Source organism: Rhipicephalus sanguineus, chromosome 4 (genome assembly GCF_013339695.2).
Source record: "Rhipicephalus sanguineus isolate Rsan-2018 chromosome 4, BIME_Rsan_1.4, whole genome shotgun sequence".
Taxonomy (NCBI): Eukaryota; Metazoa; Arthropoda; class Arachnida; order Ixodida; family Ixodidae; genus Rhipicephalus; species Rhipicephalus sanguineus.
The window spans coordinates 91,246,622-91,262,070 of NC_051179.1; the positions used below are offsets into that span (position 1 = coordinate 91,246,622).

Below are 15,449 nucleotides of genomic sequence, written 5' to 3' on the forward strand. Positions count from 1 at the left end.
CGGTTTTCTCGTGGTGAGGGGAAAAGGGATGTTTCGAGCTTTCACCGTGATGTCCGCGCTCATGTTACGGAGCGTACGAAAGTCACTCGAGCTCAAGGGACGCCGCTAAACGAACAAACAGAAGATGAGCGCGAACTATCAAGTGTCACAGCTCGACACTTGAAGCACGCTAGTTTCCTTCGCTGCTTCGGCCACCTTTGCAACAGGAGCGCTGTTCAAACTGAGAGTATCCATTGGCGAGCCTCACTTCGCATAGCATTAGCTTCTTGCTATCGCATTCATTGCTTCGCCCTTGCGGCGAAACTGACTTTTATAGAACCAGGTCAGTTGCAAAACTGAGCGATGTTGTGCGGCGCTGCCGCTATCAGCTACAGATGTGGTGCTGCTGTCGCAAAATGATTCACTCACTCCACTCTCTTCAGCCAGCGGTGAATGTTGCGGCGCGTTAGTATCAGTGCAGGCTGCTTTCTGCGTGAACAGTTTTACGCTTTCCGCGTGCCGACATGTGTTCCCGGCTGCACGAGCGGTTACAGGAAATCCGAAATACCACGACGTTTCTTTTGTGCCTAGGGTCACTAACTCTTCAATGAAGGGTGGCGGGGTAAACTAACATATGGGAGCCAGCGAATTCAGTTTTCTTAATTGTTGTATATTCCAGACAAATCCATTGTTTCTTTATTGTTTCGGCCTCTTCAAGTTGTACTTCAGCTGGCTACGTGCTGCTCGCAACATTTCCTCTTGCTGGAGAGTGTATTCGTAAAAGTTGTCGCGCTTCATGCCCAAGTTCAGCCAAAGTATTTAAAGACCTTCGAATCCACCGCTAGCCACGGCAACATTGCTTCGTGCGTGCTATTCGTCAGAACATCGTGTTCTGGAGCGTGACGTGCGTTGTCGGGTGTGCGCTGGATCACATAAAAAATTTTAACTGGATGGTCCCGAATTAATCCTGGACAGATAGCTGTCCCGACAGGGACGGCTCAGGACGCTGTATGAAAAGTCGGGACCGTCCCGCGAAGTCCGAGACTGTTGGTAACCCTATTTGTGCCCCGCGTGATCCGGACCAGCGAAAGAGCGTATGCTTGGCCATGTTGGTAATTCATGTTTCACTTTTTGAGCGCACAATTGAACAAAGACGAAAAGCGACGCGGACACAGCGCTTGGCGTCCGCGTCGCTTTCCCTCCTTGTTCAACTGTGCGCTCAAAAGTGAAACATGAAACGAACCAGCGAGTGGCGTGGGATCGCGCCATTCCTCGTGAGGATTAGAAACTGACCGACACACCATGTATGTGGTATGTGTGCATGATATGCACCTTCACGAGGAAGACATCCTGAAGACTTTCACTCACATGGTCTATGGTAAGAATTAAGGCTGAAATCGCGAGCGGAAAGGAGCATCGTGGAAGGATGCGTCCCAACGATATTCCCGAACTTGCCTTGATTTGAGTGATTCTGAAAATTGTGCTGTAAATAATATTTTACACTTAATTGGAGCTGTTTTGATAAGGTTTAATGCTTGAGACTGCAAATAAATCGTGCCGTTTGTGTGCATCACGCTATACATGCCATATCTCAAAAATCGTTTCACTGCATTGCGTGCGTACGTAAAATAGATTTTTTTTTTCTGTAGCAGGACTGAAAGTGTGGCGTGCGGAGATTTTACCGCTCAATGATTGCGAATAACGACAGCCGCGATACAGAATGAAAGCGCCTCACTTCAAAAAATATAAAGTGAAGAATTAGCGGAAAGAAAACAGCGCAAAAAAGACTGACAACCAGAAAAAGGAATGCACAAACAACAGCGCTGACTCACAACGAAGACTTATTCGTTAACACCGCGCAATACTTGCACAGTCCAAAACGAAAAGAAGGAAGTACCAACACGCCCAAGCTCCACTTTAGCTAAAGAATTACGCTACGGGAATGCGTCATATAGTTAATTTCTTATAGGGTAATGGAAAGACTCGTATGTTATGCTATCAAGCATCAGTTATCGTGGGCAGTCTAGAAAGCCATAGCTTTACTGACTTTGCCTTACCGCTGCTAAATATTACTCAGGTTTACGCTGCAGGGGCAGCGCAACGAAAAATCTAATTCTGAACGGCTGGCTCGGCGTCTTACCACTACGCGTCTACGCGTTTTCGTCTGCTAGCGGAAGCTTGTTGCGCCGCCAGCGCCACCAAACCGGAAGCTGCCCTGGCGCCGCGCGACGGGTTGGCTGACGCGGGGAGTTTTGTTTGTCTTCAGGGGTGAAGTTACAACCGCAGACATGTAGATCGTGGCGTTGAACGGATAGCAAGAGCGCGACGCTCATCGCAGCGACGAGCTGAAGGGATTCCGCTTGCCAGATGCCTCACAAACATTGCACAATGTCGCAGCTTTACAAGTCTCCAATTGCCAGATATGTGGTACACCACGGCTAGGACAATTCATTGTGTCCAAGAAAAGAAACCTCAAGATAAACACTGTCGCTCAGCTCACGTGAACACTGAGCACGTTGTAACACACGCAGACGACGCTCGCTGCCCACAGGAGGTTCAGTGACCAGGACTGGACTTATCCAATCAGATCAGCCGCCTGCGTGACGACGCGCACTGGAAGTGGGCGGTTTGAAAACGCGTTTGGCCGAGCCGCTGTGATCGGTGGCGATTCGCAGCTTTAAAGCATTTTAATAAATTACAGTTTACGCACAGAGCTTAAATCGGTCTGTAAATGATCCTTAGGAGTTGCTCTACCGGCCCAATGCGTTCGTACAAAATCGTCAAAGCCGTTTCAGGGTCCCTTTAACGTGCACTGACATCGCACGGTACACGGACCTGAAGCATTTAGTCTTCATCATTATGTGAAAGAACACAGTAATAACGCACACAACCAGGAAACAGATGGGACTGCGAGACTGTTTATTACATATCATATTGCATTAAAAAGTATGATATATGTAGTTCAATCAACATCTACTCTCGCCAGTTTCGGTAGCATTAAACAAGTTCTACTCTGTGCTGACCACACAGCTTGTACATTTCGCCCAAAAGAATGCTAAACATGCTGCACCAACATGTCTTAAATACTTTATACACAGCAAAAAATATTGAGCTCGAAGCTCACAACTGCAGGCGCCCTGGGCCATCAGTGCTTTATTTACAACTGTACAGTGACACGCCGTCATCAAAAAACACTTCTAAATCCCAACAGTGTTTGTTGGTGGTCACATAAAAAAAATGGTCCCTTAAGATGTGCAGCATAAAAGGCCGCATTGCATCATAACACGTAGAATCCACGCGCAATGAATGGATGCACATCTAAAGTTTAACTTGTTTCCCCAACAAATGTACACTACCATAATGCTACAGTTGGGGAAGGACAGTTGCATGTAAAATCTGCAGAGCACATTCGCAGCAGCTTTGGTCAGTTTACAAGTGGCTTCAAAACCTGCAACAAAAAACTTAACTGATGCTCCCAACTCGTGTTATCACTCCATCAGAAACATAATGAAAAGACGTCAATTGCCGAGCAGTCAGAGCAATAAAGAAAAAATAAATTTCATTATACCAGTGGTCACAACCAAAATGACAGCATAGTAAGGACACTGCACCATGCATAACAAGGTAACAGACAAAAGTTGTGTATGGTAGCTTGCAAACAAAGTGTGAATAAAGTGGAGTCTACATAAAAGATGCGATAAAAAGAAACTGCATTGAAATGAGGCATACATATTTTCTGCCATTCCACAAAGAAATACGATGAAAACTGCAATGAACAATCTATTGCAGCTATAATTGGAGCTGCTTTGTATACACAGGCTATGTAGTATATGCTAGACAAATTGTGTTCTGCAACCGACTTATGAAATAGCGCATGCTGGCTATAGTTATGTCGATGGATCTACAACGAAGATCAGAATTTTTCACATTATCATGTTTGCCTTTCAGCCATGGAACACTGCGAACTGATTGAATTTCCTCTTGCCACACTTTTGACAAGTAAAAATAAACCTGCAATGCTCTTCCACCTTAAACAGCACCGGAAAAGAAGTGAGAAAACATGAACTTTTGGAAGAATGACAGCAATGCACATAAACTTCAACACATGAGAAACACCACAGCGTACATCATATTCATAGCACATTTATGAGCGCGTAGCATGTCGCGCGTAGCATGCATGCATTCTCTGCAGCCCTTTGGGCATCCCTCTCTGGGTGTCAAATGGACACCCATCACATGCTAACATAGTGAGATAAATACCTGAGAGTACACAAGCAGAACCACAAGGAAGCTACAGCTCACATACCATGCAATAGAATGGTCTTTTGCTTAACAAAGTTTGCCTAGACACTAATAGTACCTACTCGGCACACATATGCATGTGTTGACCGCATTATGTATGCATCCTACAAATAAATCAAAGTTTTTATATGCATACATAAATATGTTCCTGCTTGCACAATGGTCACTGTCGCCAGGTGTCGACAACCAAACCCGTTATTGCATTCTTATTTTATCTAGCTATTCAGTTAAGCACATGCATGCTAAAATGAAGTACATTCATTCAGTGACGTATGCATTTTAACACCTCAAGCCACGAGTTGCATTGGTCCGAAACACCAGGCAGGGAGTGTAGCATGGAATATGGCTTATGATCACAGCTTGTAACTTCGTTCACAGTCGCTACTGACAAACTTAGTAAAACAAGGTCTGCACTTTCGCAAAGGCGGGAGAGTCTAAATGACTTCTCTGAGCATGACATTCAAGTTGCCCACCAACCACCAAATACATACAAGGCTAGTCCCATAACGATGCTATTACCAAGCCTGGCAATAAAAATTATTTTTGACAACAATGCAATGGGCTTCTGCTCCAACTTTTATCCTGAAATAGTCCGCAGTGGTGCTCAATTTGAAAAAGCTGCTTTGAGGAATGCCAATTCATTGTTCATTACCTCTGATCAACGCTCAGTGCACTTGTTACATACACATTTGCTAAAAATCTCATTCTTTCATTGATTAAGGTGGTGTGTCTGTGCATAAAGATTGCATTAAATGAAATTGTTTAACTGTTTCCTTTATTTCTATATTCAGCAGTTCAAAGGCTCACCAGAAATTTTACACCATGTAAATAGCATACATATAGATTCATGCATGACAAACATAGTGGTATAGAAGCTGAGAAGTGAGCCTGAATTAGATATGGCCTGCTACTCAGTATAAGTACACATTAAAAACATGGTAATGATGATCAAGAACAATCACTTATCACTACGAGCATATTAAAATGAATCAGATGGAATGATAATATAGCTTCACTTGTAGCTAAATGGGAGTAGAAGTCAAACAAAAAGATCATGAGCAATTTTTAAAGCTTAGGTCAAGGCAGATGAACCAAAATAAAGACAGAATGTGCAGTCAAGTAGAAGAGTAACAGAGGGGCATGAATGCCCTAAAGCCCGAAAATATACATAGGTACGACGACTTCACGTGGCATACATAGCTGAGACTAGAAATATATATGCTCAAAGGATGCCAAGTGTCATCACAAATGAAAAGGCTGTGCACAGTGTGTCATTAAATCTGTAGATGCGTACCTGGCGTGAGCACAGAAATAACTGGCAAGTAAGAACACCACCCTACTAGCATGCAAGATATTTTATAAAATAACGAATACCTTTAAAAAGCTTCACACAGTTTTGAAGCAGTTCGTACACCATTACATCTGAACAGTTCACACAGACTGACCAGAGCTCTTGAATAAAATGCCACAAACAGCGACACTGACGAAGCATAGAGAAGATAAAATAGGTGATACTACCTCAAGTTCATGCTGTTAAAAGCATTCGTCAATTGCTTATGTACACGTTGCTGTATGATCAAAGGGAAGTTCGACCATTAATAGCAGTCTTTCTCATTGTGTTTCAAAATTAGTGATGAACTTGGTCAGGAGTAAATGGCAATTCTTACAGCCCGAGAATATAAAGATACATAACCTACAATATGAATGTTGTTGGACATGTACACAATGCTACAGTCATTATCACAGGCACAGCCTGCCTTATCACAGCACCAACTTGGCATTGAACGTCGGTTGACAAAGAGTGTGGAACAGTCACTGTCAAAGATGAAGCGACTTCGTTCATACTCAGCGAATTAAAAAATATAGAAGAGTAAAAATAGAAAGTCCTGTTGGGCTGGCAACAAAAAGCTTTGGTCAGTGTCTAGTCCTCGCTGATGGACTTGCAGCTGCTAAATTAGAGCAGAAGAAAAAAAAAGGGGGGAGAGAGAAGACATGCTCAAGATTAACCACAAAACCCACGCTTCCATGGAGCAACGAAGCAGAAAAATCAATAACAAAAGCAATAACGAAGCATAACAAAAGTGATAGGATTCTGAAACACAGGCTCAGATGAACAACGGTGAGTTTAGGTGAGTTGTGGCATACTTAAAATCTGGTCAGAGCTTCACACAGTGAATGGGCATGTTGACACTATTCCTGTGTGCCTGCTGTTGCAAGCATGAAGCAACAACACACCCTTAGGTGTATAGTCACACCTGGATACATTGAACTCAATTATGTAAAACTATTTGCCATGTCAAACATCTGGAACGGCCCTTTAGAAATACCATGCAAAATTACACCTCAGTATTATATACTGAACTCCCGTTCGCCTCCACATTCCGTATAGTATTGAATATTATGTCAAGCAACATCCTTGCAAGTGCATTTCAACTCTGCCTGTGGTCACTCAGTCATCTAAATTATAATCACACCAATGAAATGGTACTGTTTCATCTAATGCTATCAAACCATGCTACTGAATTTGAATGGAACTTTAAGCTATGGAGAAAAATTGAGCAATGTACATGTCTCAAAGTACACATGGCTCACTCATGAAGAACTCAAGATTAAACTAAATTCTGATGTGTTATGCACTAAAGCTCTGATATGACTATGAGGCATGCCATAGTCGGGAGACTTTAGATAAATTTTGATCACCTTAGGTTTTTTTATTGTGCACTTAAATCTCGGTAAACTGGTGTTGTTGCATTTTGCATCATTGAAACACAGCCCCTGTCACTTGGAATCGAACCCACATCTTTGCATTTAGCAGCACAATACTTTAGCAGATAAGCTACCATGGAACGCAGCAAATGTTTGCTTTAACCGGATGGCAAAAGTGAAGTTGCTTTGCAACACAACTGCGTATAGTAGCACCGAAAAATACGGATAGTGGTGAGAACTAACTGCCACGCAGTGAAGATACTATACTTGCAGCTGTGCATTATTGGAGAGAAGGTGCACTCCACTCCTTCAAAAACACAAAGTCCTTCCTTTTTGACACCCAAATCCTACAAAAAGATGCGAGTGAAAGACTTAATTTTTTATGCATTCAATGTGGCCTTACAAGCCCGTAAACTCCTGCAGCAAATTTCAAATGAAACAGTGCTGACAGTGCCATTCATGATATTAAGAAACTTTCTGATGTGCAGAGTTTTCAGGTAGGCAATTGATAAATACAACCTGATTTTCAAATCATCAATACATCCAACCGTCTAGAGATCCCCTTCAAGTTCGATATATATCCAAGGTTGACTACACCATTCAGACCAGATATTAAGGCCACAATAAACTAATCTAACCTATATTCTTTGGCAAAGTTCTCAGAGTTGTAGCAGTAGGAGGAATATACTCATGTGTTCCATGGAGTCCATACTTGCTGTCTATCAAAAAACAGGGTATACAGTAAAGAATATATATATACATATTGTTCTCTGCAATAAGCTTCTAAACATTTTTTTTAATTTCAAGTACTACACATATCAAGGTAGCTATGCTACTAATTGACAAGTTGGTCCCATGAACCCTTTGCAAAAATGTAGTCATTTGCAGTACACCACCATAAGAGCATCCAAGTTAAACACAAAGAACTCCCATTTTGTAACACGGCCAGCAAGAAAAATTGCTTGGGTTTGCGTAAATGTACAATGCAAAAATTATCTTGGAAATGTAAGACAACTGGCATGTCAGCATGGCTACTGGGCTACTGAAATGTATCGCAGCCACATTGCAAGCTCTAAAGCTCTATGAAAAAAATAATTTGCGAAATTAATTATCTTCTGCCATAACTACCATTACAGTTCTTTAAAATGTGATAAATCTCCAAATTGCTCTAGGGGCTGCCTCATGAAATCAATTTTGCATTTCACATGAACCTACTGCAAAGGTTTCCTCCAAAGAGAAATGACGGGAACACCAATACTTCGGTGAACTGTAATATTGGCGATATTTCAGATCTACCTAATGCAGATGTTTTTCTCTGAAACAGCGCTAGCGTGAAACGAACAGACGTGAAACACCGACATTACAGTGAATTGCCCCATGCACATGATTTAGTACACGGCGGTACATACCTTGAACAAAACAACAAAGAAGCCTAGTGCCAGCCGCAAGAGTACAATGTACAGAGTTAGAAGTCAAGCACGTACGGGAGTTAGTCACAGCAAAACTACACAAGAAGCACTACAGCAAAGTTGCACACAAGCAAAACCATTACTGCCCAGTTATTGGTAGTAACACACTACAATGTCACATTTGTGAATACATTTGTGCAGAAGCAATTGTAAAACAACGAAAATTTACTTTGTTATGGCCGGGACCAAGCTGGCCACTCATCGGCCATAACAATGAAAAATGTATTTTGAGACACGGACTTGCATCAAGTTTTCATACAGATTCTGCAAGCACGTGCGCACATGCACATATTTGCGCACATGTGTGCACACTTACGTACAGTCGTGAGCAATATGAATGGGAACACTGAATTAAGGTCATAGCGCCTAAACTCAATTGGCAAGCTAAAAAATGTTCATAGCACTAAATACTCATGCAGAACGGTATCTCTAGCAATTCAATACATCACATTAATATCACAATATATTCAAATAGCTGAATAAATATGCATCCGGTGTTCCCTTTCATATTGCTCATGACTGTAAATGTGAGAGTCATAAGACTGGAATCTCTAAACTATGCAAGCAACTGATTTTGCACTAAAAGAAGAAAATTACTACAAATGGCAAAATCTCAATGCATTTGATAATGTGTCATTCTTGCTATAGGCATGAAGATTAAAAAAATATCTGGCAAAAAAATATGTTCATTATAAACAGTATTTATTGCACATTATAGCACATTACAAATATACCGGCTGTCCCAGCTAACTTGGACCAAGATAAAAAAAAAAAACATGCGCTCTAGGAAAGTTCTACCTGTTGTATATTAGTGGTTGTCGTGCGCACATACAACCTGTATATTTTTCACGACTAGGATCTAATCAACTTTAATAAGCCAACTTTTTCATTCTTGCTCGAATCGGTAAAATATTAACTTTGTGTTGTACTTCACCTCATATAACCCCTGAATCAAGCATTTATTTTTGCTAAAATCTGCCTGGTTGTTTTTTCCAAGAAAAAACAAAAGCACGCAAAACATGGCAAATATGAAATAGACGCGCACTCGCGTGCTGCTACTCCAGCACTTCCAAGCATTCTTTGATTGATAGTACATGGCTGCGTTCGCTCATTGTACAGGGCTTCATCCTATTTGATGGACGCGCATCAAAACACGCTGCTGAGGCGTCCATCAACGAGCATGAAGCCCTGTACAATGCTGTGATGAACGAACGCAGCCGTGTATCAACTAAAGAACACTTGGAAGCGCTTTAGTAACGGCGTGTGAGCACGTCTATTTCATATTTGACATGTTTCGCGCGCTGTGGTTTTTTCTCGGAAAAATAACCACGCAGATTTAAGCAAAAAATAAATGTTTGATTCAGGGGTTATTTAAGGCGAGGTACAACATAAAGTTAATATTTTATCAATTCAAGCAAGAATAAAGAAGTTGGCTAATTAAAGTTAATTAATTAGCACTTAGCCATGAAAAAAATACAGATTGTATGTTTACTAGTGATGCAGAACTATCGGTAAATTGACTATCGATAGCAATCAATAGTTTCTTTGAAACTATCGATAGTGTAAACAAACTATCGATGAACTATCGATGGTCGAATCAGAAGTGCCATAGGTAATATTACTAGAGATATTACCCCCATGCGTGTTTATTGCTTTGTTTTGATGTATTCAGGTTTCACCCACAGACTGTTAGCAGCGTTTGACGCAGACTGCGCCGCAATGTTTGAGGAGCTGCGCGATTCTTTGAAATTTTAAGATTAGAACGCGAATATTCAAGTTTATTCGAGAGCTTACGCGAGCACCAGCGATAACGCTGGAAGGTTTGATGACTGATGTATAAAAGCCTAAGCGTTCCACATATTATCAGATTACTCGAGGGCCGGTAACTGTTCTCGCATCTATCAGTGCTCATACGTGTATCGCTTGTATTCCGAGTTGATTTTCTGGACACAAGTTCGACAAAATAAAGAGCTTCGCATTTCCCAGTCTTGCTGCAGCATTCTTCCCAGTCACAACCACGTCACGAACTATCCATAGTGGTGCGAATAATGATGCTGTTGCTGGCTGGCCAAATTGACAAAATATTCGCGATAGCGTACTACCAGCTTCGCTTAATTTATGAGCAAATTTTTGGCGCGAGAAATTATTTGCGCAGTGAAAATGGCAGCATATGCCCATCAATAAATTAATATTTAAAAGCAACCAGTTGGACATGATAATTAACAAACTTAGTTCCTGATAATATTTTTACTATGAAATCATAAAATGCAATATAAATCTGAAGCCGCACAGTTCCACCCCATATAACTGCTTCCTTTCCGCTACAGCTGAATAGTTTGACTTTATGACCATGTGTCAGCCAAGCACTCTGGTGAAGAACACAAGGATGTCAACTTTCTTGCCCTTCAGCCTGCTCCTCCGGCTCCACTATGTACCACGCATGCGGGGAACCAAGTTTATTCTGCAATGAGTTCGCGCTGTTGAATTTAAACTATCGATAGTACTTGCCATCGATAGCGCTATCGATAGTATCTTTTACCATTGATAGTTTGATAGTGACTCAGCTATCGATAGTATCATCGATAGTTCTGCATCACTAATGTTTACACGACTACCACTAATATACAACCGGTAGAACTTTTCTGGAGCACATGGTTCTTTTTTAATCTTGGTCCAAGTTAGCTGGGACAGCCAGTATAATCACCTCATGCCAACATTCCCAAGGAAAAAATTATGCTGGCTTACGTCTGATAATTGGTTATATAAATATGAGTTTTACCAAGGTTCAGATATACTAGCAACAAAATGGCTCAAACAAGCTATGATATGCCAATACAGGTAATAATTGCTGCAAAACACTCAAGAAAGCTGACCTGTTTAACAGAGATGCAAGAATTTATCTCATAAGCATTCGCTGCTTAGAGTGTATACTCAAAAACAATAATTATGAATAATCTCTTTCATAAGCTAAAACAAACTTTAGCTTAATTATTTTGTACTGCCAAACAACTGACACAAGTGGGAGGTAAATATTGTAAGCTTCACTTAGTTGATCTACAGCGAGTGATAGCAAGCTTCATTTCATGGGTTATCATTAGTATGTTCAATGTGAAAGAAAATATTACATGAGTAACCTTCTGCCCGATCTGTAGTACTGGTGCAAGCATTATTGGGGGTTACATTTCCTCACATTCCGTGTTCTTTCTGCAATCCCTTTGGAAACATATCAACAGTGTTCAACAGCAAAGAGAGGATGCATATTAGGTACGCAAATTTAATTATGTGACACCTACTTGAAACATAATTGCTTTCTTAATGTGTACTTAAAGGAAAAGATAGCATACTGCCTCAATAATCGTACCACGAATCTTTGACTTCACAAATTTTTCCAAAGTAAAAAAAAAATTTAGCTATACGTTAAAGGGACACTAAAGGCAAATAATTTATGTCAGAGTGAAAGCTCGATGTATGACGTCTAAAATGGCAATATTATCAACAGTAGTGCCCTACTTACCGAGAAATTAAGCTAATTGTATCACACAATGAGCGCCATGAGCGGCACATTTTGGAAATTATCCTGAAGACTTGACAGAGTTCAACTACAATTAATCACTCTTAATCAAACTAGCTGCAATAAAAAAACCTTTCGTGCATTAAGAGACGTAATGAAATACTGCTTGTTCGTTTCTGTTTGATCCATGAAAAAAAGAACCTCTTTGGCATTGCCATGGGGAATGACACGCGTGGTTCAAAGGTTCCTTTTTCGCCGAACTGCGCTTCGCCCGTCACCCTGCTTCGCTCACGCGGTTGCGTCTCAGTAGTAGTTTCTGTATTGTGTACTGCCGCGTGTGTTTTGCATGCTCGTGAAAGCCGCTCTGAGAGAAAGTTCGACAAAATGCCGCATACATGCGATGTTGCCGGATGCCCGAATGGCACACGCCGCCAGTGCAGGCCGCTGCGCAGTTAAGGCCGGAAACGTTGGGCATAGCAGCAGTGACGTGAGAAACACCGCTTTCAGGCGGGTGACGTGAAGTGCGCTAATGCGATGCGGACCACTAAAACATGATTTTATTTAAAAATAAGCACTTCCTTGGCACAAAAGTAGCACTCTGAGGTTTCTGGACTGTTATTTCAACAATCAACGTCGACTTCATATTTGCCTTTAGTGTCCCTTTAATGTAATTGAAATCTGATGCTTCACAAACACTAAATTCAATTTTCGCTGCTAAAATTCCAGATCCACCAGGTTTAGAACAAAGTCTGCTAAAAACTGCAACACAGATTAACAGCAGACAGCAACAGCAAGACAAAATGTGAATTTTTTTGCCTTAATTGCATTAATTTCTGGGGTTTCACGCACCAAATCCGCGATACAATTATGAGACGCACCGTAGAGGGGGGCTTCAGGTAATTTCGACCACCCGGGGTTCCTTAGTTTTTAGCTCAATCTAGTTACACGGGACTAGCATTTCACCTCCATCGAAATGTGACCACCTCAGCTGGGATTGAACAAATTTCTTGCCCTGTTGAGTTCTGTAGGCCGTAGACCGCACCAAGTAATTTTTTCTGAGGCCATCGCTTCAGCCAATTTTAGTTTTCTTTTATGCAACTGCATTTGCAAACTCTTCAGATAGAAAGCTGGAACATCAAGTGAATGTTTCATTACACTGCACTGAGAAGAAAATGGAAGAACTATGGTATGTAGTATCAAACCTTTCAGGCATTCTACAAGTTATTCATTTAATGAGAATAACTGCAGGAAGACTATCTAGCAGTAGTGGCCATGAATTGCTCCTGTTTCAGCAGCAGGAAAGCATGGCACTACGTTCGGAAGAGTGCCTTGGCACAAAATCTGCATAGCATCACAGGAACGACCTCCGCTTTTCTGGTCAGCCATTTAGAGGTGAAAAAGTAGTGCTTTCATCAAAAACACTTGCACCACCTTTTAAAAGCAGTAAAAATTTTAAAACTGTGCGCTTGTTATAGGGGGAGTGGTACATAGTCTTGTACGTCAACTGTTTTACGGGAATAACTCACTCGCAGCAGGCAAATATAAAACTTTAAAATATTTTTATCTTGACTGCTCCTAAAGAAAGTCAAACGGCAGAATTCCCTCCTTTTTACAGTGAAATTTCACTCCATTGAAGCAGGAATATGCTACGCTATACGATTAACTACTAAATGTACCGATGCATTGGCAACCAAGTTTAACAGTTGTTTTCTTTGCTTATTGATTGCAGCTAGCTTTTTCAATGATTACACCTGTGCTTTCCAAAGTGATAGTGAACAAAGATTTCATTACACTTATGTTACTTATGTTATGTTACTGAAATATTGCTGTAAAGCAAAGATCACTAAACTTTGCCTTGACATTTTGCAAGTGCTGCAAATGGGCACTGCATCTTGTGAAGTTTCGCTAGTCTGTGGGTTGTACTAGTCATATTATTGGCAACAGTAACCGCAAGGTATGAAGACAGACTGGCAGCACAAGTAGCCTGCTTGATCATTTGTCTTGGCTGACGAACACGTTTACATCTCATAATCCTCTCTTTTTAGGCCACATTCAGGTCATGCTTCATGTGGACATAAGTAAAATCTCGTTAATTCGACCCCCGTTAATTCGGAATTTCGGTTAATTCGGACGCGGCGTCTGGTCCCGTCCAAAATGTGCATTGTTCTATGGCTGAGAACTCTCATTAATTCGGACAGATTCGACCGCGCTTTGGTTAATTCGAACTCCCGACCGAGGTCGGGTCGAGACGGGGAAGCAGCAGCGGATACCGCCACGGCCGCGGTTCGGATATAATTCGGATTCGCAGCCGAAATCGACGGCGCATCTAACACTTCGAGATCGGATCATGGCCTCCGAGATTTAAAACGAGGTAACGAGATCGGATTATGGCCTCCGAGATTTAAAACGAGCTTTGCATCTCGGAGGCACATACACAATGAAAGGCAGTGCATCGCTACTGTCATCAGCAACAGGCAACATGGCGACGGTCCGTCCGCGTTATCAACGCGATCAGCCAGCCACGAGTGGTGGATGATAAGAATAGCATAGAATATGGCATAAGGCATCGTTCCGCGATAGCACCCCTGGTGTTCCGCAACGTGCGCGGTGAAGCGTTGTGCAGGCCTGGCGTTCCGGACTTTCCGCACGCCTTTCTACGTACGAGCCGTGCAACATTATCAACACTGACGAGACAGCGCTGTTCTTTAAGGCTCTTCCTGAGAAGACGATCGTGTTTAAGGGGGACCCGTGCGTCGGCGGGAAACGGAGTAGAGAGCGGGTGACTGTTCTTCTGGCTACGAACATGACCGGCACAGAGTAGCTGCCGCTGCTGGTGATCGGAAAGGCTGCGAAGCCAAGATGTTTTAAGAACATTAAGCAACTGCCTTTCGACTACCGCTTTAATAGAAAGGCTTGGATGACGGCCGAAATATTTCAAGCCTGGCTGCGTCAGCTAGACTGCCGCTTTGCGGCACAGTGTGCGCGGACAGCCACCTTCAGGAACTTAGCAAAATTGTGATTTCCTTGCACGTTGCCTCCGCGAAGCAAACCGCAATCACCGACTTCTTTAAGAAATAAAAGTCTGGTGGTGGCGGAAACATTTTTCTAGTGTTTTGATCGTACTCGCGATAATTCGAACCCTCGGTTAATTCAGACATTCTCTCTGGTCCCGTGAAGTCCGAATTAACGGGGTTTTAATCACTTTTAACAGCACAACTTGATATAAGGAATTATCTGTTATAACGGCTTCTCGGATATAATGAATTACCGGTTGTAACTAAGTAAATAAAGAAGTATTTGCTATTGCTGCACTGTGATCAATTTGTGTCCGAAGCAATTTCATTATCAAGCGGTTCGGCTGTAATAACATGGAACACACGTGCAGAATGGTAGTACATAAAGACCCGCTCACCACGCGAATTCCCGAATCGAGCAACTTCGAAAAGAGACCCCGGTGTCCAAACTTGTGATCACACGACAGC

The 15,449-nt window shown here is 42.0% G+C and overlaps 1 protein-coding gene across 1 annotated transcript in view; it reads right to left on the reverse strand.

Annotated features, from left to right (window-relative positions):
- Positions 1-6,131: 6,131 nt before the first annotated feature.
- The window catches only part of LOC119390416 (cationic amino acid transporter 2), a 59,839-nt gene continuing 50,521 nt past the window's right edge, over positions 6,132-15,449 (reverse strand). The window contains exon 17 of the mRNA XM_037658032.2: positions 6,132-6,230. Coding sequence (XP_037513960.1) covers positions 6,196-6,230 — 35 coding nt within the window. The 3' untranslated portion in view covers positions 6,132-6,195. The remainder of the gene's footprint in view (positions 6,231-15,449) is intronic.